The sequence below is a fragment of the Pieris rapae genome, chromosome 14 (genome assembly GCF_905147795.1).
Source record: "Pieris rapae chromosome 14, ilPieRapa1.1, whole genome shotgun sequence".
Classification (NCBI taxonomy): Eukaryota; Metazoa; Arthropoda; class Insecta; order Lepidoptera; family Pieridae; genus Pieris; species Pieris rapae.
In genome coordinates this window covers 6834171-6862123 of record NC_059522.1, presented here as the reverse complement: position 1 = coordinate 6862123, position 27953 = coordinate 6834171, and the positions used below count along the sequence as shown (strand labels likewise).

General features: G+C 33.1%; 1 protein-coding gene across 10 annotated transcripts; it reads right to left on the bottom strand.

Moving 5' to 3' along the window:
- Positions 1-601: 601 nt before the first annotated feature.
- LOC110998620 (glutamate-gated chloride channel) lies at positions 602-26569 on the bottom strand. 10 transcript variants are annotated; one of them, XM_022267345.2, is made up of 11 exons: positions 26448-26569; positions 22138-22212; positions 15461-15573; positions 13334-13404; positions 9143-9212; positions 6178-6414; positions 4413-4547; positions 3947-4099; positions 3483-3757; positions 2789-2967; positions 602-2388 (listed from the first exon to the last, which is right to left on the bottom strand). In XM_022267345.2, the coding sequence occupies exons 2-11, from the start codon at positions 22203-22205 to the stop codon at positions 2349-2351; spliced, it is 1341 nt and encodes a 446-aa protein (XP_022123037.1). In that variant the 5' UTR covers positions 22206-22212; positions 26448-26569; the 3' UTR covers positions 602-2348. The 10 variants fall into 10 exon arrangements, with proteins under 10 accessions (XP_022123037.1, XP_022123039.1, XP_045486993.1 ...); XM_022267347.2 differs by lacking the exons at positions 13334-13404; positions 26448-26569 and adding exons at positions 14835-14902; positions 23494-23716; XM_045631037.1 differs by lacking the exons at positions 13334-13404; positions 26448-26569 and adding exons at positions 14835-14902; positions 23494-23716 and having other exon boundaries at positions 2789-2937.
- Positions 26570-27953: the final 1384 nt, after the last annotated feature.

Below are 27953 nucleotides of genomic sequence, written 5' to 3'. Positions count from 1 at the left end.
TGCAAAATGTGAGAAAAGTTCTTTGTTCGATGTTTTTGTCTATTATTAATTGACAATACACAATAACTAATAGATTTAAAAAACAGTTGCGCTAAACTAAAAAAAAATGGAATTTGAAAGCGAAAACAAATCCTTTTTTCCCGATACTTTATGACAGAATATATATGCGATGATTATAATATTCGATGTAAAGACACTTTTATTTACATTCAGTGAAACGAGTGATAAAGTAACAGATAGAAGCTTAGATTAATTAATATTATTTATATACACTGAGCGACACAGGTGTAGAGTAGGCCAGTTATATACATAAATACCTACTTTATTGTAAACACATTATCTTTTTAAACCAACATTTATTGTGTCGGATCGTTTAAAAAACTGTATCCTAGTTTGAATGTTATTAATTGATTGTGGCAAATACATGCCCGTGTGCCGGGTGTCTCAAATCAACGTAGACTAATGAACTAAATGTTTTTAATAATTTTACTAACATAGTTATAAGTCTTATAAGTTTTACTATACTAACAACATATGGACTTGTTGATTGGTCTGAAATAAATGATTTTATTATTATTATTATTATTAACGATTATCGAAGCACAAAAAATGTATACGTTGTTGACTATAAAAAAGAAATAAGTTTTATTTTTTTAACCATATTATTTTTATATTACTTAACCGTGATGCAGAATGTAGATTCAAGATACAAGATTTTTGGTTTTGTTTGGTTTTATCTTCTAGCGTAAAATGAACTTTAAAAAGATAATGTTTTTAACCCCACTACATCTAAGCTACTATTAACGTTTATTTTATAAATTCCTTTATTTTATCTTCTAAGTTTGCCTTCTTAGAATCATCTAAGATTAATAGTCTTAATGACAGGTTTTTAACTCCTGTTTAATCTACGAATAAGTGATGCTGCAAATTGAAATCAGTAACGATTCTGTGGTCAAACATCAATTGCCACAGTCATACTGATTCATATTCGAAAACTATTATCTACATCTAAAACATTGCTGATAATTATTTTGTAAAGGTACATTAATAATTTTACTAGTGATTTCACTGTTTGATAGATTTGAAAAAATCCTTTAATCAGTTATATGAATAACTTTTATATTTTGTTAGTTCATGGTAATGTGAAAAGGATTTTTCCATAGTATGTGATGAGTTACTATAATACACTTACCTTACTTTACATCTCACCGCACATACACTACGCCAAGGGTATTTTAGTAAAAAATATCAAAAATCTTAATAAAACAAACGGCTTTCCTTTAAGCTTCCAGCCGCAGTGCTCTTGGATTTGTCTTAATGTGTCTACCTGGATTATAAAAGAGATATATATGAAAGCATTGTTTCGGATACATAATAGTCACAGCCAAAATAGAACGCACGAAATGTCGGGTGAAAAATGACGAAATTGAAAGATAAATTGCCTAAGAATGCCCAAAATATTAAAAGATCAAGGATGATTAAAAGCACTGATAGAAATTTGTAAAAATACTACTCTACGAAGATATGAAGTTTACGATTGAAGAATATCTTTAGTTAATTTTAATTTACATGGGTGTATAATATAATTGGTAAACTCTAGTGCTTGTAGGCTACGTTAAGATATTTTGATTTAAGTTTTATGTTATGTCCATGTTTGTGGACTAGAATATTTAAATAATTCTGACATTCCATTATGTAAGATAGCAATTCCGATCTTTCGGATTGTGTCACCTTAAGTGGCTTATGTAAAAAATGATTTATATACTTTTCAATTGGATAATTCGGGCGATTTGTAGAGCCGCAATGACTTGAATTTGTCATAGTCTAAATTTAGTTTGCCGTGATGTGTAATGATTATGACCAAACAAAATTTTGTGTCGTTTCAATGCTTTCTGTTTTGTTCAAATCGAGAAGGCTTAAAGTATCACTTGAGTAGAACATTTTTATCTAGACAAATTAAACCTGAGTAATTTAGAGAAATTATATTTTTCTTATGATACTTTTAAGCGCTTCTGTAAAATGAACGAGAGCGTCTAGTGAATGAAACGTTTCTGTATCTTTTACAGTTCAAGTAAGAAATCAAGTATAACACAATTTAATATGTTTTTAAGATCTAAAATAATGCACCAGATGTTTTCAGCTGTTCGACAGTGATTGACGCGAGCCTAATAATGTAAGAAACGGAAACGTTTCATTGACTATATGCGATGCCTGCGCATGCGCACGCGAGAAGACGCGGTGGGCCGTCGCAGGCAGCACAGGTAGGCGAGCACGAATAAGACGTAGGGCGCAAGCACGGCGGCGGTCAGCTGTATCGCCTGCACTACTTCGCCACTTGAACGCGAGAATCACTTTTGTTCCTCCTCGTCGCGGAATAGGTAGGTCGACCTGGAAGGTATTGTAGTGTCACGAGAATTTGCTATGAAACATCTATGGCCAAATGACATAGTCCGTTAGTATATATCTTTTCTAAGGAGTCATGGAAGCAGCAGTCTTTTGTTTTGTTTACGCAAATCTATTAAAAGAATTACGATGGATGTAAAAAATGTTTTTCGATTAAGATATTATTCTATTCTTTTTTGAACAACATTAGTGCCTGAGCTTTTCTTTCACATAAACTTTTTTAATCATTCATCTTAATGCAATCATAAACCAATAATAATCCGCAATGTTTTATGTGGTCCAAACACTGGTCTATTTCAACCAATCGTCGAAAAATACTTTTGTTTTCCTGAGAAAACACAGATACAGATCAAGTAAATAACAAATTAGTACTTAAAATACTTACCAGTAGGCTAAGTTGAAGAGCGCGAACACTAGCGGAAAAGTTATGCGCGAGATTACGTCTATCCTCTTAGAGCGAGTCGGGAACTTGGACATCCAAATTCTGCAGCAGTTCTTCTTTGGCGGAGTCATGTGAATCTCACATTGTCGCATCTTGTCGTTGGTGCCGCGCATCAGCGGTTTCTGTCAGTTGCAGAGAGTCAGGCACGACAGTAACATTACATTCTCTAGGATACGAATGCTACTTCCTTTGGTATTTAAAGGCCAGATTTGGTTTGTCAAATTTAGAAAATATGTTTAGTAAAGTGAGATTTTCGTTGTCATGAATTTATATTTGGTATGTTTCACGTATAAGTGTATTTTGTCAAATAAAATACTTACTAATTTAATATGTATAATTCCAGAATGCCTGATAAGTTCAAACTATCGATAACATTCTACAAAATAAAATTAAATACAGTCATTCACCAATTTTCAAACCTAAGAAATAAAATTGACTCTAACTACACTAACCCAAACCGAGTATCCTTCAAAATACCAAAATAAGAAGCATCTATTTCATGGGATCAAAGAGTATAACTGTTAACTGATTACTTTAAGACATGCAAAATAAATTGTCCAAATAGAAATAAAATAGGACATGCTTTCGGGTCTAAACCTGCTTTGATCCCAGATGGTTAAACTAAATGCGAGCTCACCATTGCAAACGTTGTGTTACTATCTGTGTCAAGGAGATCGGAGGCCGCATCCATACTTGCAGCTGCCTCCATCTCCCGTCTCGTTTTCTTCATATTCTCCCGGTGCATATCAGAGCGAGACGCATAGTTTACTAGAGCAAACTCAAGCAAGGCTCCAAATACGAACGTAAGGCATACTCCCGTCCAAACATCGATGGCCTTTGTGTAAGAGACTGGAGGGAGCGACGCGTTGATTCCAGACGACTGAGTCGCCATAGTTAGAAGTGTCGTTACTCCTGTTAAAAACGTAATAGGTAAATAAAAAACATGGCTATCATCTAGCGATAAAAATCCTGTTAGTATTGTTTTGTCGTAGCAATGTATGTGAGTTATTTTTATTTAAATAGAATATAAGACTAACTAAAAAAGAAAAAAAAACGGATCAAAATGCAGCTTTGGGGTTTATGCAAGAAAATTTGTCTTACCCAGTGAGACTCTCGCCGGGACAGCTCCCTGGTCGAGCCAGAAAGACACCCAGGAAACGATTACTAACATGCAGCATGGTATATAGATCTGAATGAGGTAGTAACTGAACTCTCTCTTAAAAAGAAGATCCACCTTTAAGCAACTGTATTCGCCTGAAAGTATATATTAATTATTTTACTTAACATTAATACCAATATATAGGGTATAATTAATTAATGATTGTCATAGTTATCCAAACGTATACCAGTAATTTCGCTTCATATTAAATAGGAATTTTAATATTTACTAATTTGGATTCTTTTTTGTTCAGGAAAGGATTTTTTAATAGATCTTCAATATTGAATTTACTCGAAAAACATTTTGGATTAAATTAAAACCTTAAGATAAAATTTAAAACGATTTATATCCCTCATAGAAATTATATGTAGTAATCTAATACGACTTATAAATAAAAAAAATAATTACCTGTATTAGTTTTACTGTTACAATAATCAGTTAAAAATTTCTCGAGGGTAAAGCGAGGCAGATGAAGGTTTTTCACAACCTGGACTGGGTCACCTTCCTTCCACAGGAACACGAGATCATCTGTCGTCCAGCCGTCTGTAAATCAATATATATATAAATGTTCTGGTTGGTTTGATGTGCCCTATAGGTGATGAGTCTTCACGTGTGAAGGCGAAGGGGGTATGGACTATCATTAATTATGTAAATTAAATATTTTTTTATTACGATACTGTAATATGTACATTTTTTTCAATACAGTTATACAGTTGAATGTAATAATAATGTTGAGCAATTCGTCCTTTTTGTGTATAGAACAGGGGGCAAACCGGCAGGAGGCCCATGGGCGCCCATGGACACTGTCAATGCCAGAGAGCTCGCGATTGCGTTGTCAGCGTTTAACCAGCCGCTCTGTACTTTGGTTAGGTTTTTGATATGCAATATATTTAATAATATTTAAATTTTATTAATTTTCCGGAGTTAACTACCATGACTTATAAGATAGCTTGTTTATTTTGATAATCTTCTTGCCCGCTCTACGCCTTTGACATGCGAACTGGTAGTAAATGTAAATTTACAATTGAATTTTTTTGACTTTCATAAGTGTACTTGTGTACCTATATGAATTTTTTAACTGAAAAAATACTAATTTTTATGATTTGTATAAAACCCTGTATGATTACTATACACGGTTTATATAAACTATGATTGTTATCATTTGATACAGTATTTTTTAACCATTACATCCATTAGCAATACCATTTTTAAAAACACATTTTCGTGAGGAAAATTTCAGTAAATATGTCAAGACGGTAAAAACGTATACCTTTACGAAAATAACCGGCCTCTGTTTACATTAACCAAATGCTGGGTAGCGATACCGTTATTATATCTTTCGCTAATGTAATGTGTGATAACTATTAAAAATATAGCAGTTGGTAAAAGACAATGTTTATATGTGTGCTATTTTTATTACTATGTTCTGTTTTATTATTTGATTAATGATTCGTTTCTTTTTACCAAATTGAAATAATTTCTAGATATACTACATTTGTGTTACTTAGGAAATCGGCTCGTTTCTGATAATTGCCCCTAAAGTTATCAATGTTACTTTATTATTATTGAAATCTGCTCTTTATCACAAATAGGAGGATTTCAAAAGGATTTAGATCTTATTTATAACAGTGGGTATTACATTTCTTAATATAATCGATTAGAATAAGCATTATAAAATTACAAAAAGTATCGCAATACAAGGCAACAGTAAGGATCAAGGTTTGGATATTAATCTATTTATATTTTTAATATTATAATTATTATTCCTGAGTAGGTAAATATTGTTTTTTAATAAAAAAATAAGATAAGTTAATTTTTGTTATTAATTATTACGACTCCCTATATGTTTTGAACGGATTATGAACTGAAAAGTTTAATTATAGTACAATTATTGTGCACCACCACTTTGTGGAACGAGCTGCCGACTGAAGTTTTTCCGAACCAATTCGACTTAGGGCCCTTCTAAAAAAGAGCGTACCAATTCTTAAAAGGCCGGCAACGCACTCGCGAGCCCTCTGGCATTGAGAGTGTCCATGGGCGGCGGTATCACTTAACATCAGGTGAGCCTCCTGCCCGTTTGCCCCTGTTCTATATAAAAAAAAACATTATTAACACAAGTTAAGCCATGATCAGCCAGTTACTTCCTTTTAACTAGTATAATACTAAAACTTACAGCTAGCCATTCTGAGGGAGCAAGTCTGCTTATCCAGTGGGTATAACTTCAGGTTCATCGGGCACGACAGCGTCAGAGAGATACGGATGCTGTACAGTACATTGCCGTTGGGGAATATTCTGATGTATACGTTTGGCATGATGATGTTGTGGAAGTGACCCTCCTTCTCGTTGGAGAAGAAGAGGTCAGGCATCCATACTCTGTTCGCTTCGGTTAGTGTAAGGTATTTTAGACGTCCTGAAAATGAAAATGTATAAACTTCTAAACTGTAGAACTGTACTGTAGAATGTAACGGCCAACAGGACATGTCAATAATAGCCCAGTCATATTAGGTAAGAAAAGGGGTCAACCTCGGAATGAAAGATAATAAGCTGCAAATTGGTATGAACCTTTGTTTTGTCATTCTGAATGTTGTCTCAAAAGTCACAATCGTTATCGTGTCCGCGTCTCAAGATATTCAAGGTCAAAGGTCACAAAAATCGGTTTTTCGCGAATATCTGGCTTCCTATCGGTTAAATGAGATTTGCATTTATTATAAAAGTTGTAGGCTATAAAATTCCCTACAACTTTTGTTTAAACTTTTTTTTCATACGACCAACCGTTTTGAAGGTAGAGCGCGAAGTGCACATCGTACAGTCATAAACCTGTACAACTGTCAACACTTCCACCAACAAGTGTAGCAGCTCATCAACACATAAAACGTTTCTACTACCAGATTCAAACGTGGTTAGGGAAGGACTTAGAACCTCAAGAATGGGGCTGGATGCTTGAAAATGAAATCCTGGAGCCCATACGAACGTTATTACCTCCAGCACCAGCCGAACTACTAAACGTAATATTTTGCAATTGCAAAAATAGTTGTGGTTCCCGCTGTGGATGCAGAAAATCAGGGCTACAATGTTCTTTAGCTTGCGGCCAGTGCAACGGACAAGCTTGCCTCAACGCTTCACTGTATCCAAGTAATCCCGATGAAGAAAATACATATGATCCCGATATTCTGGAAGGTTTGGAGATGAACATGACAGATAATGAGGATGATGACAATGAATCGAAAATTTTTGAGCGACAAGAAGAAGAAGAAGACGAAGAAGAAGAAGATAATTAGCTTCCATTTCCAATTTCATTACAATTAAAATCAACAAAGATACTTTTGATATTTGAACTCACATTTTGATAAATGTATATTATGCCGTATTTAATAATAAATAAAAATATGTGTAAAATATATACTCTTACTATCATTTTAACTTAAAATAAAACTAAAATATATAATCCAGAATTAATAATATTTTATACTTAAATAGTTAAATATGAATAATTATATATAAATAATCAAGTTACTTACTTTAATTAAATATAAATAATTAATAGTTAGTACATAAATAATAGGCATTGTTTAATAATTATAATTATTGTAAATAATTGACTTTATAACGTACTGATAACCATAACTCACGCTTGACCTTGCATTGGGCCGTATATGACTGTACGATGTGCACTTCGCGCTCTACCTTCAAAACGGTTGGTCGTATGAAAAAAAAGTTTAAACAAAAGTTGTAGGGAATTTTATAGCCTACAACTTTTATAATAAATGCAAATCTCATTTAACCGATAGGAAGCCAGATATTCGCGAAAAACCGATTTTTGTGACCTTTGACCTTGAATATCTTGAGACGCGGACACGATAACGATTGTGACTTTTGAGACAACATTTAGAATGACAAAACAAAGGTTCATACCAATTTGCAGCTTATTATCTTTCATTCCGAGGTGAAAGCCCTAATATGACTGGGCTATAAAGCACAGACCGTGCCTGGAACTGCTCTGTGAAAAAATCATTGTATATATAAAGGCGGCAAACAAGACAAAAAGAGCGGGTCTCGTTAATAAAAATATTACCGATGTAGTCTTACCGCGTATTTCCCGACGCGTAACACTTCCAGTACACTATTTCACAAATAGTAGCAGTGAAATGTATTTTTTTATGTTTGTTGAAAAAAAGCAAATGTGAGATATATAAAGTCCCTGGACACGGTGGCAGGGGAGTAGTATAAAATATTTAAAAAAAACTTCTCTAAATTTATTTTAAAAAATGTAGCTAGACAACAATTATTACACCATTTTTTTTAATTACAGAATAATACAAACTAAATAATGGTGTATTACGCATGAAAACTACTGTGGTTTGTACTCGTGTACAATGCACTCTTGTTAAGATCGCGATAAATTCATATAAACATAGTAAATTCTTCAACTAGTTTTTTTTTATGTTATTTGGCATTTGACTACATTCTGTCATTATTTATCTATATGACAGAGTCTTGTTAATTTTTTAGGAGCGGTAGCAAACACCTAAACGTTAAAACTATATAGCTTTTTTCTAACTGTATCATAACGTGTATAGCTAATAAACAAAACATTAACTCCCTCCGAGACACCGTTAAAGGGTAAAGTTTATTTCGAAACTTTAAAAGCTTTTTACGAACGCATTGCGTGAGTAACCCACTGGCATATTAAAGTTAGGGTCGGCTATTTTCAGATTTATTTATTTATTCATAGACTAAAATTATAAATGGGAATTATTACTCAATTATCTTCAATATTATAAAAGACTAGCTGACCTGGCAAACGACGTTTTGCCATGTATATCATTTATAAAAAAAATAAAAGTTGATCGTAGAGGGTTGAGAATTTAGGGTTGTATGTACTTTTAATGCTGTTGATACAGTTGATAAAAAATAAAAATAAATACAAAAATTTAAAAAAATATATTTAGTGGTGGACTATGCTAAACATTTAGGAGTATGAAAAATAGATGTTATCCGATTCTCAGACATACCTAATATGCACACAAAATTTCATGAGAAGCGGTCAAGCCGATTCAGAGAAGTTAACCGCAAACACCGCGACACGAGAATTTTATATAAAAGACAATGTATGTGCGCTGTATAGAAATACAACTTACCTCCCAAATTATTGAACTTCAATCTCTCATCCAGCCATTGTTCTCTGAATGTCAGTTGAACAGAGTATTCCTAAAAACGTAAAATTGCTTTAAAATGAACGTCATTATTTTGTTTGTTTTTAAACCGACTTGAATTTGACGTTTACATGTGTCCTTTAGCAGCATTTTGTATATATTACGCTGATAAAATAACATTTATAAAATACACTTTTGGTGGTGGCTGTATAAAATAAAAGAAACTATACTATTATGGATATCCACACGGATGTAATAATAATCATCATGTAAGTTGTTCGCCTGTTGGACGAGAGATGCAGTTGACCAATGACAATTTAATGATACTCGCCATATAACACTATATACTATATACTATATACATAAGTATCTCTAGTTAAATAAAAAGACATATTTAACGAGAGTTATAAGGACTAAACTCACGGCCAAATTTGACGTTTTATGAGTAATATTTTATTAGAGCATTCGAAGTAGGAAGACCCGAAGTAAATTTTAAGTAATATCACAAAAATACTGCATTATATATTGGTACACACATACTGCGTTTAATATAAGGTACATTCAAGTCAGTTATTTAAGAAAAGGAAATTTTAATTTTTATATTACATTTTTTATTTTAATCAAAGTTACAAGTTCTATGAAGCTTTGGTTCAGCAATCTATAGTTTAATGTGCCTTTATGAGACTTAATAGGGTTGCCAAATTTATTCTTGCTTTTGTTTGAGTTAAAATATTTACAGAGTCAAAGCAATTTATATATTATAGTGTTTAGTACGCGCATCTACTTTAAAAAGGAAAAGTCTTAAAAATAACTTCTTTACTCGACTTCCAATGGGAGCACATAAGATGACAAGAGTTTACAGAGTCATAAAGAAGAGATAAGACTGTACTTTCTTTAAGATAATCTAAAATAAAGTACAGTCCTTTATTTTACAAAACATCTTTGATGATATAAAATAAATGATGATCTAATTCACGAAATAGTTTATATAATTGGCAACCCTAAACTAAATGTACTAATATTACGTGTTCTTAAGTGATAACGTATTATTCGTGTAGAGCAAACACAGTAACACACATACAATGATGTCGAAGGTATATATTACATTAAACATCAAATTACTGCCTTCGACATCAAAACAGCAAGTCAAATGAATTTTTAACGAAAAAGCTTACATCAAAACGTCTGCACCGAAACGACTCAAACATAAATTTAAAGGTGTATCGAACGGCTGTCAAAAAAAAGGAAACAGAAGCAAAAAAACTTGAAGAAAAAGCGTATTCCATATATTAAACATACAAAGATAAATCAGGATAAGCGTTTCCTATACTTGCATTATGATTAAATCCTCAATTACTTCAACACATTGACAGTTTATCATTACTTAATTATGTTGGAAAATACAATATCTTCCTCAAGCGTTCGCGTTTCCAATTTAAGTCGTTTCTGTGGCAGATGTTACGCTATTAATTGGTGCATTCAAACCAGAGAGTATTGAATATTAGTTTTCATATTCTACAATTCTGTTGTTTTTTATGCAACGGATACACGAATTTCTTTTTTAAATTTCGAATAGCCGGTTACTGCCATGTCTTTTACAAGATCTTTGTGACAACTTGGCAACTAATAATCTTTTGGACGAAGTTAAATATTTACTGTGTTGATAAAAATCTCAGTTGTTGATCGATGTGAATGCACCCACCTGCGCATGCCATAAATAATAAGAAGACAATAGATTTAAACAAATATATATAAACATAATATATATCGGAGTTTTATTAGAAGCAATTATAAGCAATAAGTATAAAGATATTATTTTATAAGCTTTTTAGCATAGCGTGGCTTATAATTATTAAAAGCGGCGTTAGATAATTCTGGAATTCATATAATATAAAAAGACTATACGATATTTAAAGTCTTGCTAAATTGTTATGTTACGATAATATAAATAAGGCCTGTATAAGCTGCATAGTTTTTAAATTAGCTTTTGGATTTTAAATATGTAATTACGTTTTAGGTATTTATGAATGGTGGTAAGAGTAATTGAAATTAAGATTGTGTTAATATTAACGTACATAAGTAATACTTAGCACTAAATCTCGCCAGTAAATCTTGCCCTAAGATATATTACGTATTAAAAAAACTTACAACGTTTACTGATTTCTATTTAGGGCCTTTTTAAATTTAGTGTACTCCACCATTTAATATAATATTAATAAACGCCCCCAACTGCTTCTATCCACTTTGTCAATGTTAACAATAATTATTTGTTGTCGTCAACACAGAAGTAAAGTCCTTAAATCTTCGTAGCTTAATATCAGTTTTCGCAAACAACTCCTATATTCAGGACCGGAAGCCCAAAAAATTAACTTGAAAGTTATCAAATATTAGGTGGACATTGATTGATGCGGCATTATTATGAATGATTACTATATTGGCTGTTTGCCAAATGCTACTATCAAGACATATTACCACCCACGCATCGCGTGGGCCGATACTCAATGTAAATATTTCCCTTATAAACAGTTCTATTCATTTTTATCTATGACTGTATGAATTCATTCAAACAACCACTTGATTGACGAAATCTGTGTTTTAAAAAAATTTTACGTTGTACCTGCGTGGTGTAAATTGATTAAGTTAATAAAAATAACATAGGGCTATGTAAGAGTTATGTTTAAATGTGTGGAAAGTGTAGTCGTGAGTTCGAAATTTGGTTGTTCAATAAAATATACAGCAAACAAATATGTATAAAATAATTATTAATTTACGGAAAACGACGAGTCTGATTAAAATCCCAACACTGAAGTATGTATATACTGGCATACAAGAAGTTACCGTGGTAACATACTTGTTATAAATAATATAGTTGATTGTAAAAATCTCATAGAAAAGTATTGTATTTCTCTTATCGACTTATTAAAACTTGACTCTGCATTCCCTAATATGTGTTAGGCACAAAAGCCAGATTATATACTTGGTAAGAATTATCGATTTAATTGTTGCAGAATAAGCTATTGTTGTAAATCGTCGTACCACCTAAAGAGAATGATTTTTTACCACATAATAATAAATTGAATTCTAGATCTGGTTAAAAATGTTTTCCTTACGACGCATCTCTAAAACATCTAAGTTCTAGCATAGCCACGGCGACCAGTCTACATAGTTGTAGATATTGTATGTTCTGGATAAAAAAACCATTGCCTAATTGCATATAACTGATTATTTTTTCTTATACATACATATAATACAATAAAATTAAAAAAGCAACAAAATTATCTTAAAGAGAAAAGTATATTGCACATATACCTTAATAAGTATCTACATAGTATAAAGTAGATACTTAGAATTCCAAAAGCTTATTTAAAGTGAGATATCGACATAAATAGATTAAGATAAAAATATAAATCTATATACATTCATATCGATATCAAGCACTGCATGCTCGGTGTCAACTAGGGAAGCAATAAGTTAGAACTCACCACAGCATTCGATGAAGGAATGCTTAGCAGGCATGGCCGGTACAACTAGAGCTACAGTATAGTACATCTAGCCTTATGGCGGGGGTCACATATTGCGGTCGGGTGGTCAACCACCGTAAGCACCAAATGCGAGTGCGGGCGCGTTAAACCCAAATTCTTTACAACACAAATTCACATGAACAAGACAATATCAAAAAATCACAATCAACGTACACGACCAAAATAGTTTTTACGATCATAATCGTTAATGCATGACAAATAAAGCATGATGAAATTATAATATGAGGTGAAGAAAAGGTGCGGGCCGCGGATACCCCCCTGACCTAAGCCGTGTGTGCCAATTGTATGTACTGTACCTAGTGCTATACGTTGTGCTACTATTGCAACGGTTTAATTGTGTATGTACAGGAAGTAAATAAAAATGTTAAGTCGAAAAGGGGACCGCGGCGCCGCAATCATTTAGAAAAGGACAGATGGAAGAGTTAAGGTGGCAACAAAAGGGTAAAACAGAAATCAAACAAAATAATACAAAACAGACATCCAATTGTTAGCGTTAACGTAGCAGTGTGCAATTTGACAGTTATTTGAGAACAGCCAATTCTATAAACAAAGCTTCACACGTAATAACGAAACTTTGCTTAATAAAAGTGTCGTGAAAAAGTCTCGGCTTGCGCCTTAGTACAGCCGCACTCACCATCTTGTAATCATCTATTTTGCTGATGGATCGTAGAAACATGTTGACGTGTACAAACGTTGGCGCATCGCCTTAACGACAGAAAAAAAATCATTTAAATAATTAGCCTTTTCCAGCGAATCGATGACACAGTCATGATTCTTGATGTCGAGATGAAAAAATTCTAATGTATGATTCTATATGATAATTTATCTAGTTCCAGATATGAGCCAGACTATATGGAATGTTCGTACATATAGCTTCACCTTTCATGACTATGATGACACCAGCTTTAAAGCAACGACCGATCACCGCGCGCGAAAAACGATTTTGGTCGTCAACACCAAAGAGGAACATGAAAAAAAAAATTAAAGAAAACACGACCGGGTAATACTCTCCTTCGTTGCGGAGTGAATTGCCCATTCATTTGACTTGTTAGGAAGAATCGAACAACCGCTTTAAGGAAAATAGTTATCTCATAGTGCTTAATCTAGTCCAGTCGACTTACCATCGTGACGTCATCGATTTTTGATATACTTCGGACAAATATATTGACGCTCACAACGGCTGGCCCATCTAAGTACCAAGCAAAATATACGGTTGATAATATATACAAAAGAAACTAAACCCTAAGGGATTAAGTATTTTATATAACTCGCGGCGATGACGTGTCGTACTCACCTTGAAACCTGAAAAACCTAACTCCTCAGGCATAATTAAGGACGACTAAAATTATGATCATAAATCTTCATCTCTCAACTTGTTAATACGAATTTGTGTACATTTTTCTTAATTTATTTAATAGCGCTAAACATCATTACAGATTTCGAATCTATATAAAAATAATAATAAACATTGCATTTTCACAATAAACCGTAGGAAAACATTAATATTTATAATTTCACGTTAATTCGTTTAAAATTACTACAATTATAATAATTACCCTTATCGTTATCTAAATACGACTAGACCAGTATCTAGTTGCCATATAATTTTTATAGCAAATCACATGAAAAATAGCGTGACATGGTATTGATTTTTTAAATGGTTAACAAATTATGGTTGCAAGTAACATTAACGATCCCTTTCTTATTTTAATTATAAAAAAAGCTGAAAAAAATCATTTAGTAAATCATACCCACGCCCGCACCCAAAAAAAAGAAGAAAAAAAAACCACCGGGCCGTAATATGAGCTGTCATTCAACGACTTTCTAGACATAACTATAATACTTATGTCTTGGAAGTCGAAAAAGTATTTATTTAAGCAAAGGGATTTAAAATGGCGTACGGAATTAATTTTCCCTTACCATAGTGTTAAAAATATCAGTAACAGATGTTTGCGCATACAATAGTGTTTTGTTTTCTCTCGTTCTCTCATTCATTTCTCTCACTAGTATTAATAACGTCCCCATGGTAAGAGATACACTAACACTTGATCTCACTTCATTGTCCTAAGGAGCGACAACAAAATGAGATTTATAACTATTTAACAAAGATCTTCGTCACCTTTGTTGTTACTAACCATCTTAATGTCGCTTATAGTTGTTATACTTCTGACGAACAGGTTTATATTTACTACGGCGGGTCCATCTGTCGGGGTAGTCAGAGACTATTGTCATAAATATTTAGAACAACATATTCTGTGAAAATCGTAGGAAACCATAGATATTTATTTTATAGATTTGTAGATATTAGTCAGTTAACAAACAATTTAGTCGATCATAATTACAAGGGTGATTTCTCCTTTAGAAACGATTATAATATCATTAGGCCATGAAATGTGAATAACCTCACAGGTTCAGCTCGTATAACAATAAAGCCTGAGGATAAAAGCCTTATTAAAGCTTCGAACGATACATTAATTATATTTAAAAATTTATTTCCAAATTTTATTGTCTTTGCATTCCATTACCCTTACAGCGTGTAAGTATGATTTATTACCCCTGTCATAATTAAAAATTTTCCAACAATGAGTAATTATACATTATTATACATTGTTCTTGAAAGAATTAAGAACACATTTTCCAACGTAGATTCGTGCTTTGAATAACGAATAGTTCTGTATTGAAACATTTTGTCGATTAAAACAATTCCGCAGACAAGACTGTTCTATAAATAGAAATAAATAAAAAGAAGTATATTACTAACCAGTGCCATTGATACCGGAAGGTCTGATTCGAGCGTCGTATCTCCCTGGACCTAGAATCTGGTCCAGAATTTGTTTCTCTTTCTCCCTGAAGTTTATCTTCGCATTCGTGCATCTGGCATTAAGTATTTAATTACACAAAACCATTGAGCCTTAAAATTCACGAAATTTGTATATCGAGTCTTATTTAATGAATGAAGTGTTATTCAATAATTAAGACTCAAAAAGTCAAAAGTCAAAATTTATTTATTCATATAGGTAACATAATGAACACTTATGAACGTCAAAAAAAAGAAATATTAAATGAGTCTAATTTTACATTTACTGCCAGGGCGTAGAACGGAAGAGAAGAACTAGCAATAAACTCTCCGCCACTCTTTTTAACCACCAAGTCTTTTTACACAATGTTTGTAAGGAGCTGCAACCACTACACCATGTTCCATACGACATATTGAGTAATAAATAATAAAAAAATAAATTAAAAACAAAGATTTGTCTTCTATCAGCAACTTTATAACAATGACTTCTATCTGCTACATAAAAATACTTGAAAAATGTAAAATAATATGTTACATGTGACTCTGACATGTGTAAGTATTAAGATATTGTACGGTGTTGGCAGTTGTGTACTCAATTTCGGCATTCTTTGCTATTCATAGATTTTCTATTTGTATGATAAAAGCTAGTCTGAAGCAATATTGATTCTTTGAGGTGTTTTCTTTACGTTAACTAACTGGGTTAGTCGCATTTCCCTATCATTACATATTTTATGAATTATAAAAAAAGTTAAATTATATTTAACCTGATTTCAATTAAATAAAAGTTGATTATCATAAATCATTAATTTTGAATTCGTCGATATCAATCTTTACTTATTTTTAAACCTAAATTGATATTAAATTTCATATTACAAATTAAGGTTTTTATCGGGATTATCATTATCTGTGATATGTCGCAGTTTAAGTATTGCGTTTTATTGATGATAAATTTCTTTAATATTTAGTCTGTGATCACAAATATTACTTTCATCATGATGCACACACAAATTAATTATTTGGCAAATGTTGTGACATTCCTGTCTACTAAATAAAATACGGATGAACATAAATTATTGGACATTGGAATTAAATAGCATTTACATTAAACGTAACAATATAATGGATAATTATCACAAACATTAACATACATGTAAAATTGAGGTAGCCCCAGTAAGTTAAATAATACTTGTGATGGAGCAACCTCGCAACTTCCCTTAAATTATAGATTACAATGTTTGGACCAAAACAACTGAAATATGACTTGACAAACTTAGTTACAAAATATATTATTTTTCTATTTATTTATTTTTGAATTAAAAACTAACTAAATTAAACAAATAATAACGCACGGTCTTTGCGTGCGTGCGTGTGAGTGCGTGTGTGTGTGTGTGTGTGTTTGTGTGTGCGTGTGTGTGTGTGTGTGCGTGCGTGCGTGTGTGTGTGTGTGTGTGTGTGTTTATCTGATTCTCGTCAAAATTAATTCTGTTTCTTCATATGTGATAGTTTTCAACCACCCAGTTACGGTATTCTTACAATTATATAATAACATCGGATATATATTTAATTTCTGATTTAGTTTATTATAGATGTAGGCAGCCTGTGTAGTATATTGACGTTGAGCAGAAACTGTGTGCACGCGTGGGGCGTATGCTACAATATCTTTACGTCTCTTCTTTAGTTTACCTGGACTAAATGGTAGTGTTTTGTGCATACGTAGGGTGATATGCAAAATGTATAATTTTCTAACGCTCAATAAGCCACTATTTCTGTAAAGGTCATCGGTAGAGTATCTATATGGTTTGTAGTTCATTACTTTAATAAGGGCCCTTTGAGATCTCTCTAAATCTAAAAACTTAGTTTTAGTTGCTCCTCCCCATACGGGAATGCAGTATATTATAATAGATTGAGCCAGGGCTAGATAAACTTTATTAAGCAATGACGCGGGCATGACGTAGCGTAAGTTTTTAAATATCCAAATAAGTTTTCTAACCCGGGCCATAATTGTTTCGATGTGTAAGTGCCATGATAACCTTTGGTCCACTGTAACTCCAAGATATTTGGTAGAGTTGACACGTTCTATGGTCTGACAGCTACAATTCTGGGCAATCGGATCACCACACCTATGAATCCTAACTCCAAAGTCGTAACCCGGCTGAGATCTTTGATTCGCAGTAAAACATATAAAATTTGTTTTATTAACATTAAGTGAAAGTAAGTTGGTATTAAGCCAGCCAGCTACTTCAGCCAGACCTAGTTCAGCTGCGGATTTCACAGCCATCCAAGTCGCTCCCGTGTACACAATCGCGGTATCATCCGCGTATGAGTAGATCCGTCCGCCATTGCTCCGAATATTACAAAGGTCATTTATATATATCAGGAACAATGTCGGGCCAAGCACGCTTCCCTGCGGGACGCCATATTCCACGGTTTCTTCTTCACTTATCAAATTATTAATTTTAACTTGTTGTTTTCGACCTTGTAGATAACTTCTAAAAAGGGAGAGAGCTGTATCACGAATTCCTATGGCTTCCAGCCTGCGCAGAAGAATGGGAACGGAAACGGTATCAAATGCCTTTTTAAGGTCCAAGAATATTGTTACGCATTTAATACCTCTGTCTACATTATCAATTATGTCATTAGTAAGTGCAGTCACGGCATCTTGTGTAGACAGGCCCTTCCTAAATCCGTACTGTGTGTTGGATAAAATTTTGAATTTATTTAAGTAATTGACCAGTCTATTGTTCAGTAACTTTTCTAATATTTTAGAGATACATGGCAGTACGGATATAGGACGGTAGTTATTGACGTCGTTCAGGTCCCCACTCTTATGCACAGGCGTGATCAACGATCTCTTAAATACGGCTGGAAATATTCCTGTTTTGAAGCAGGAATTAGCCAGCTGGCTAATGAGCGGGACAATAAAGTCTCTGGACATTTTCAAAAACTTTGTGGGTATACCATCCCAACCAGGTGCGCTCCCAGAATCGAGACCCATGAGTATAGCATCCACCTCACGAGGACTAGTCTCAAGAAGAACAAACGAAGACACCCGAGAACAAATGTCTGTAGTTGTTGGGTTACCGAAGTTAAGTAAAATGTCCTCAGCTAAAGTTGACCCTATTTTAACAAAGAATTGGTTGATACGGTTTAGTGAGTCAAGCGGATTCGGAGTAATATTCAGTAGACATGTATTTGAGGATTTGGGGGTTTTAAATTGAGTTACTTCATTAATTTTTATCCAAAGCTGTTTAGGATTTTTAACTGAGTTAGCTATTTGAGTTTTATGAAATTGTCGTTTAAGTTTTTTAATTAAGTTTGAACAGAAGTTACGAAAGCGTCTAAATGTTATTTTTAAGATTACGTTAAAAGGATTTTTCTTTAGTTTAAGTTGCATTTTATTGCGAAGTTTAATACAGCGTAGGGCTCCTAGTGATATCCAAGGTTTAAGAATTCGCTTGCTATTAGAGATTGTCTTAGTTTTAGTGTTACAAAGTAATATGGTTTTTATTTCATGGATAAATTTATTAGCCAAGGTCTCCGGATCATTGTAAATATTGAAAAATGACATGTCTGAGTTAAATAAGTCTTTACACGCGTTTTCAAAGTCAATAGAAGTTGAATACCTATGGCAGTTTCTAGTTACAGTTTTTTGTGCTAGGTTTAATACTACCATGGCATGGTCCGTGATAGTTGTAGTCAAGACAGCCACAAAAGCAGAGCTCTTAAGTTTATCGAATTTCAGAAAAACATGGTCGAGGCAGTTCGACTCTCTAGTAGGTAGACAGTGCCCGGGAAGCAGCCCATGTCCTGCCAGCATGTTTAAATAATTTAATCTATTGTGACGCTGTTGTAAGGATTCAGACTCTCTACCTATTAGGTTGATGTTTATATCCCCAGTTATTATAATATTTTTAGGTGTAGTAATAGTATCGAGATAACTATTTAGGGAAGTTATGAAATTATCTGCACAGGCGTGTGATGGGGAACGATATATACCTATAATAACGTATTCGGCGATAATTAGCTGTATAGCCGAGGCGTGCGAGAGTGAAACTTCTGTTACCCGACAGAGATGGTTGTTTTTTATGTATGCTACAACGCCATCATTTTGATTGAGCTGATTTGTAGTATGATATGAAGAGTAATTACGGAGGAGTGGTAAGCGTTTACTATTATTTAGTCTGCACTCTGTAAGGATCATTACATCCACATCATGATTCATTTGCTGTAAATTTACCTGAAGGTCGTCAAAATTACTGTAAATACTTCTAATATTTTGTGTCAAGACAGTGAAATTATTTTGCTCAACGTAGTTACTAAATTCTTCGATGTCAATTATTTTTGAGTTACTAATTTCTGTATTATCTAGTTCCCATAAGGTGTTTAAATGATTATCCATATTCAGTTACGCGTGCAGAATGGCGTAGCTTGCCCTTTACTCTATTGAATAATTGCATGTAAGTACCGTTGCAGGATAACGATGTTTTGAGAGTACATATAGTGCTATTGAGACAGTTAAACTTATTGTGTAAGAGTGTGTATGATTTTGTGTATGTGTGTTTAAGTGTGTATGTATGTCCGTAAAAAAGGGATTTTACACTGAATAATACTTTTAGATACCGTAGATTACAACTTTTTGAACTACTGTTACTTGGTTTATCAAAACAATGTAGGTTAATTATAAATGCTAAAACTTTAAGTATGAATAGACTAATAATTATTTTCTTAATACTAATACATGCACAAAAAATAAGCGATAAGAATAGTAAGAAATAAAAAGAAGTTTCACAGTATAGTCACGTTTCCTGTAGCAAAAGGTGTACCTGGGCTTCGCTGTTAATGAGGATAACCCGAGAATTTTCATCTTTCTTGACGAAGACTCGGCCATGTTTAGTCCAGCAGAATTTGTACTCTTTTGATTTTGTAAGGTCTCGGGCCAGGAAAAATAGTCGGGCTCCTTTTGATGTTAACTGTTCCGATATAAAGACAGGGGTTTCTTCATTTTTGGTAAATCCGAGATGTTTAGCCTGTATCTTTGTTTTATTTTTAATATTGTAGCTCTTGACTTTCAGAAGTAAATCCATTTTAAGAATCGATGAGGCTAGTTCGACAATTATGGGGGTGTTATTTACCCCAGACTTTCTACTCTGGATTCTGTAAATATCTTTTATGTCTTGCTGGCTCATATTAAAATTTACAGATTTTGAGAGACACAATACCATATTAATTAAGTCGTCTCTATTTTCGTTTCCGTTCTTTGGCACATTTTTAATTTCAATACATGTCTTCCGAGTTGTCCTTTGCAGATCCTCTATTTTATCTTCTAGGATAATAATATACTCCCTATCTTTCTTAGTCTGTACCTCTAGTGATTCTATCTTCTTCTGAAACTCTTCTTGTTGAGCAAACAAACGCGTGATTGATGTTTCTATGTTACTGTTAGTTAATTGCATTTCCTTGAGATTGTTATTAATTTCTCTAAGTTCTTGTTGCTGAGTCTTCGTAAATGACGCGAACAATTCTTTCATGTATAATTTAAATTGAGAAAAATCCGAAGGTTCAGCGGGTGAAGTATGCATTTCCTGTTCTCTTTCTACTCTGCACCTTTTATTGACCCTACTATTTCGCATGGAATTAAAATTCGGTGGTGTACTTTCAATACCTGCTTCATTTATGTTACTGTCAGATAACGACTTATTTAACTGTGTTGCGGACATTGTACCAGGGAATAATGCACAGCAAAGTAACCACTAATGCGTATCTTACAACGGGCCAATTAGTCACAAGGTAATTAGCGAAAGGGGTGTCGCTAATTAGGTAATTATCCAGTGGCGCTTGTGAAAGGTGGAGCTTAGCGGTGAGTGGTCGCCTTCAAGGTCACGTATGACCAATAGTTAATAATTAGGTGTGTTACCCGTACTTCTTGTTCGCTGCGCAGGCGCTGGTTTGTTGTCGCCGATCTCAGGTACCAGGGTGGCAGGATCGTTTCTCTGTCTACGTAGTCTTCACACGTTGGGTATCTTCACACGCCGGTTACCTCTTGTGATTTTATGCGCTCCTATTTTCTTCTTTGAATTTAGTGTTACCAAATTTATTATTTAATATTTAAATAAACTTTTACAAGGGGTCCACTACACGTCTACACCTATCGGCGGTCCGGGGGAAGAGGAATTATACTTTGAAATTTGATTTAAATATCCATTATTTCTGTAATTAATTTAGGATAATATTTTGTCCTAAATAAGCTAAATTTTTATTGTTTATTATTCTTTCGATTTTACTATCTACTCCTATGATTATCTCTGATCAATACAGATTTTTAATCCGAAAATTGTTCTAAATAACTCGTCACTAGAAGCCTAAATATCTCGCATTGAACACAATTCTATGCCCTTAAGCGTATATTCAGTACTTAGTAAATTTAAATGCAGTGAAATAATAACCATGTATTGAATTAATATAACTTATTAGGTATATGCATATTTGCAAAAATAAGTGGTGAAAATATAAACAATACATCTTGTCCACCTAGGAAGACTACGAAAAAATTTACATTAAATTATCTAAATCTAAATTTTTAAGGAAAAGTTGGATTTTGCGCAATTAATTTAGAAAATACGACTTCAGGAAATGTTACTTACTGTGCGAGGTGTGATAAGTAGAAAACTACTAGAGCAAGGAGGGCACATATTGGCCGAGAGTAGTCCATCCTCTCCCTGAAACAACATTTATTTATAGATTTTTATTTCTTTAAATTTTACAATCAAATACTATATAGCAATAATTAAAGAAACTGTCTAGCATAGAAATCTAAACCTAATAGAGATAAAGTCTCAGTTAATAGCGGTGCAGCGCTAATTCAGAAAATATGTGCCTTGTGTAGGTGACTCCAGTGCTCTTTATCAGGTTTTTTCTCTCAGAGCATATTTGCCAGCAATTTGGTATTCTGCATCTCGAAAGTTATCGTTATATTACAGTAATTATTCGTTTATGTATAGCCGTAATTGTAATTGTAATATTATAAATTGTCTATGTATAAGTATGTGTATCCTAAAATTGTATTAATAAATAAAACCGGAAGTTTTTAATTAAAAATAAATACATTGCACCTTATATCCACAAAATACTTAGCCAGCACGATAATTTTTATACCTAAACAGCTACTATATACGCGTAACACAGACATGACCACTGTATTAACCCTCTTTTGTTTTAGTTAAAACGTTCAAAGTAATCCTGTCAATTAAGTTAACAACGTACTTAACAAGCAATTATGCAAAGAAGTTAAATTGGCTCTTGAGTGGCTAATTGCTAGCCTGTGTTCTACGTGAGCACTTTATACCAAGCACGCTTTGACAAGTATATTATACTCGTTTTATTAATTAGGTCTTGGAGTAAAGTACATGTCACTTAATACATATCTTTCATTTAAATCAATTATTTTTAATTTAGTGTTGTTCGTTAAATATTTATTATAATAATGTAATAAACTGTCAGACAGCTAGAAAGAGCTGGAGCGAAGTTCGTAGAGGCTGCGAGAAACTTGCTACGATCAGGCTACGTAAACGTATAATTATACCATTAACGTATAAATTATACCATATATGCATAATAGGATTCTTGTTCTACGAAAAATAATACCCTTTATTGAATTTATTTTAAATGTAATTTAAAAAGTGAATAAAGATAATTATAAATACCAAATACCTTGACAAATCAAAAAGTGAATGAAAATGCAGAAACGATGTTATAAAAGGGACTTAACATTGGACACGTGTTAACCGGTAAAACGAGCCTTTTATAAAATTAACTCTTCTCGTGTGACTGTTTGTCATTTGGATATACGCCAATATTGTTGTTAACTAAAACTTGTTTTTAAAATTCAGCCTAGCCGCAAAAATATTATCTTCATATATCATATTCCGACAACAGAAATCTGAACTTCAAAGTATTGTACTTTATTTATAAACAGATCAGAAAAGTTTACAAATCCAAACCTTTTAAATTCCTGTCTAAACTTAGAAAACTATTTCACTAACGCTGCACAATTTATGTAATATAATGAGAACACAAAATTCGCCCACAGTACTGAATGTCAACGAAAATAAATGCTTTAATTCAACTAGACACTTGTAATTTATTATACCGCAATTATTATTTATTTCAGACAGCAGTCTGCTACTGCCGACAGCCGAAATAGAACTGAGAAGTACCCCGACTTCTGAGTACTGAGAGCCAACATATAAAACTGCATTTGCGCATTCCGTCGCTTGCGCGATGACCTTTTATCGGAACCAAATGTCACTTTGACAGACCCTTTTACGCGGGAAATGCTTTTAAAATGGCGGTCTAGAACTTCTAAATGGACCCTAATGGCATTAATGTCACACGTACTAGATACTCATTGCATTGGTGATAAATAACACATTTACATTTTTAAGATCAGTAATAAACTCTATTAAAAGTTTTAAGTATATTAAGTAAAAATATTATTATTTAAAAAGAGCAGATTTAATTATGAGTCTGTTTCATCGGGGTATGAAAGTGGATTCCTCGTGGGTTTCCTTTCAAAGTTTCACTGTATGTGTTAATTGCGAACAAACAAGAATTAAATATTGTTACAAAAACGAATATCGAACCCACAACCACAGGGTTAAAAACGCTCTCTTAATCACTACAATAACGCCGCTCTTAATATAAATAATAGGTAAATATGGTATTTAGTATCGAAGTGAAAAAATTATCTTTATCTAACAGCAATCTATTTTTAATCTGGGTAAGATTTCGCGTGTTAACTGTAATGTCGTAATACTCGAATTGTCTGTTATTTCAACGTAGGAAAAGCACCAAATAGATATTTTGCTTTGCTAGATACTTCAATAACTGCAGAGCAAGCTAATTTCCCACTGGAATATTTCAGTTCTCGTCAGAACAATAACTCCATCCCGGTCAAGAGTCCGACGCATAAGCTGAACGTTATAGTCCGCCTTTTCGACACTCGTAAAACAAAAGCAACGCACAAAAAATATAATAAAAAGGTTTTCTTATACAAACTATTCACTTATTTATAAAAACTTGCCAACGCTTAGCACACTGATACATTGGTACAAAAAAAAAGAAAAACGAAATTTAATGTTCAAGCAAACATAACATACACGGCGACATAAAAATTTAAACTATAAAAACCAAAAGGAAGAGTTAAATCAATGAAACAATTCGATAAAATCTTAAGAACCATCTGAAACATAAAATGCGAACTATATGATTTAAAAAAAAACGTGAAATGTAATCATTGTAGCGTTTGAATATCAATCTATAATCCAAATACCGGCATAGACTAAACTTTAGAACAAAAGCTGTATTCCGGTCAAGTAGTAGCACAATGCATGCTGTTCAAAGCCTTGTTTACGCCCGTAACGAGCTGCCGCTAAAAATAATGTTTAACAAGTATAATTGGGGTGAAATTCTGTATTTGTTCATGAATGAAATGTGAATGGCAGTTTGTTAATTAAAATTATATTATAATAACTTTTTGTAAACCACCATTTTGGTAATGGACAATAAGCGTAACAAAACATATGTCACACCAATGTTTTTGTCCCGCTTTGTAACTATTGACAAATACTGAATATATTATGTTCAAAGTAACATTTCTGTAGTATCTTGATAATGTATTATCAATTCAAATCAATGGAATATTCGAATAATGCTTCTAAAGTTGTAAATAGGCAAAACGTGATAAGAATTTAATGTAGCCTGGGTCTAGTATAGTCTGGGATTTTATTGATAATCAATACTACCTGTGGAGTGCAACTGGGCGTGTCAAAAGAGGGGGTAATTTACAGGACACGCCCCGTAAAAGGGAGGAGCTTTCGGTTAGAAGATGCACAAAGTCCCCAGATTATAAAATAAGTCTGGAGTTCTTCCGGGAATTACAGAAAACCTGCGCACTACACCCCGCTCGGAATTAAATTAAATCTTATGTCAAAGCTCCCACAGTTTATAAGGTAATATATACATAGAGTAAATATAAAATGGAAAGGCAAAAAAAATTCTTTGTCAGAAAGCTTTCCTTCTGACCTTACTTCTGTCTCTGTTGTTATGAGAGTGCTTAGAAAACTTGAAATTAAAACTTTTTAACACCCAAGTTATAAAATTTATTCCGAATGCTGCCACGTTAGTATTCTCACTAATTTTCGTAATCGTAGGTTAAGCAGAAGAAAAGTAATTAAGCGAAGAAGAAATTTAAATTTATAATGCACTATTTGATGTTTGAATTACTAATGTGTCAGATTAGTACTTATATTCTGATTATCATCATTGATCGGGCCACTGCGACGCCTTAAAAAGCATTTGTTAACTACAAAGAGAACACTTTTGATATTTTAGTTTTTTAGTACTGAAATATTTAAATCATGCACACATAATAGAAAAGTACACCTAGAAATTTTTACATTTTAAGACTTGTTTTAAACACTCGAATTAATGAACCTATGTTAAATCCTTTAAGTAAAAGTTTTAAAATTTATTTCCAATTGACATCGTCTTTCATAATTTTCCACAAAAAACTGCATCTCCTTGCACTTGCGTACATTGCACTTTCAATGGGCGAGGCCAACCTAACATTTATCTCACTAGATGGCGCTAAAATAATCCGTCCACGAAAACACGTTATTTTTAGACTAATTATAAATGCCGCAATAATTAATGAACTGATATAAACTTTTTGTACAAAATCACTACTTTTTTTGTGATTTTTATAACAAAGAACGTTATATATAACAATTAATTTAATACACTCATATGAAAAAAATACAAACATAATATTTTTACTTTAAACTTGCTTCTTACATAAAGGAATATATATCTATTGTTTCCTTTCTTAACCATTAGAGGTTTAACTAACTTTCAATTAAGACTGAAAATTAACATATTAAAGAATACAACATACCCTCAGCAGTGTGCCATCTCCAGATATATTTCCGGAGTATTTATTACGTAAAAACCTCTAATAAAGTTGTTAAAAAAAACAGTTCCATATAATAAAGTGTAAAAAATGGCGCGTGAAGGCTTCTACGGCCGCGGGTAGACTGGATCGGAGGCTGTATCGATTGAGCAAACGCGCAGACTCCTGTCTGGCGAGATCGCATGAATTTCAAGATGAAAAAGGTTTGCTTGACTTACATTGCCTTACGCAAATGATGCAGAAGAAATTTAGTACAAAAAGGATAACTAAGCTACCAAGCCTACATCACACAACATAACAAATATATTTATAGTTGAATAGCTATTATTTAGTTCGTTATGTTGATATAATTTAATAAAGTTATTAGTATATGGACACCAATTACAAAATCAAAATAGTATTCGACGTGAATCAATGTATGCAAAACGAAGAATGTGTCACGCAATGTAGTCGCTAGCACCTCTGAGTTATGACGTAGGTGGCTCGTTCCAATAATAAAGAGCTTAAGCGCCTTCTTTAAATTTAGAAATCATCGTTATACTACCTCTACTATGATTTTAAGTAATGATTTTATAAATGTCATCTGTCAAATACCTGCTCGAAGTATTATCATTTTACCTGCATGTTCCTGTTGTGACCGCATGGTCATTAAACAAAACAGATAAATTATATTAATTCTAATAAACGTATTACTGTATTTTTGAAGGCCTCCAAACTTCTAGTTCTCTAATAGGGTTATTCAAAAACCCCGTTTTTTTATCCATCTTAACACTTAACAGCTTCATGGCCATCAAACATCTGGCCATTACAACTGTCTATAACGATTTTATTTGACGTAATTATTAAAATAAGCTTCATCGGTAGGCTTAGATTTCTCTAATACTTTACGACAAATTCTTGGTCAGTGCCAGTGCTCAATTTTTTATGACAAAGCACCCATATACATAAACTAATAACTTAATTCATATAGCAACAGCCAGACGGTATACATAAGCATACATAGATGTTATGTTACCTTTACCGAACACACCCATAGTGTAAAACAAAAGTCATAATGGAAAGCACAACCCAACCCAGTATTAAAAATTATGCTAATATTTTTATGTTGGCCCTATAATTTCGCCATTATAATAACTATCTTAATTGTCTGAACCGAAATAGTATAATTAAAAATGTTTTAGTTCTTGGAAGTTTTGTAGCTACGAATTTTAAAAGCCTATTTCATAAATTCCATTCTGTAGATGTTTTCACCAGACACGTTTTGGTCGTAAAACAAAAGACACATAAGTTTAATGTGGGCACCAAAAACCCAATGTTTTAGTGTAATTCGAATTATATCATGAATCTAGTGTGACTAAGCCTTAACTGACCACATCTCCCCTTGCCCCACGGCGGGTTTCAGATTAAATTTGCTCCCGTCTGACGCACCCCCTCATATTGATCGACGTCTATTTAATAAATACAGCTTCCGCCATGTTTGTTTCGTTAATG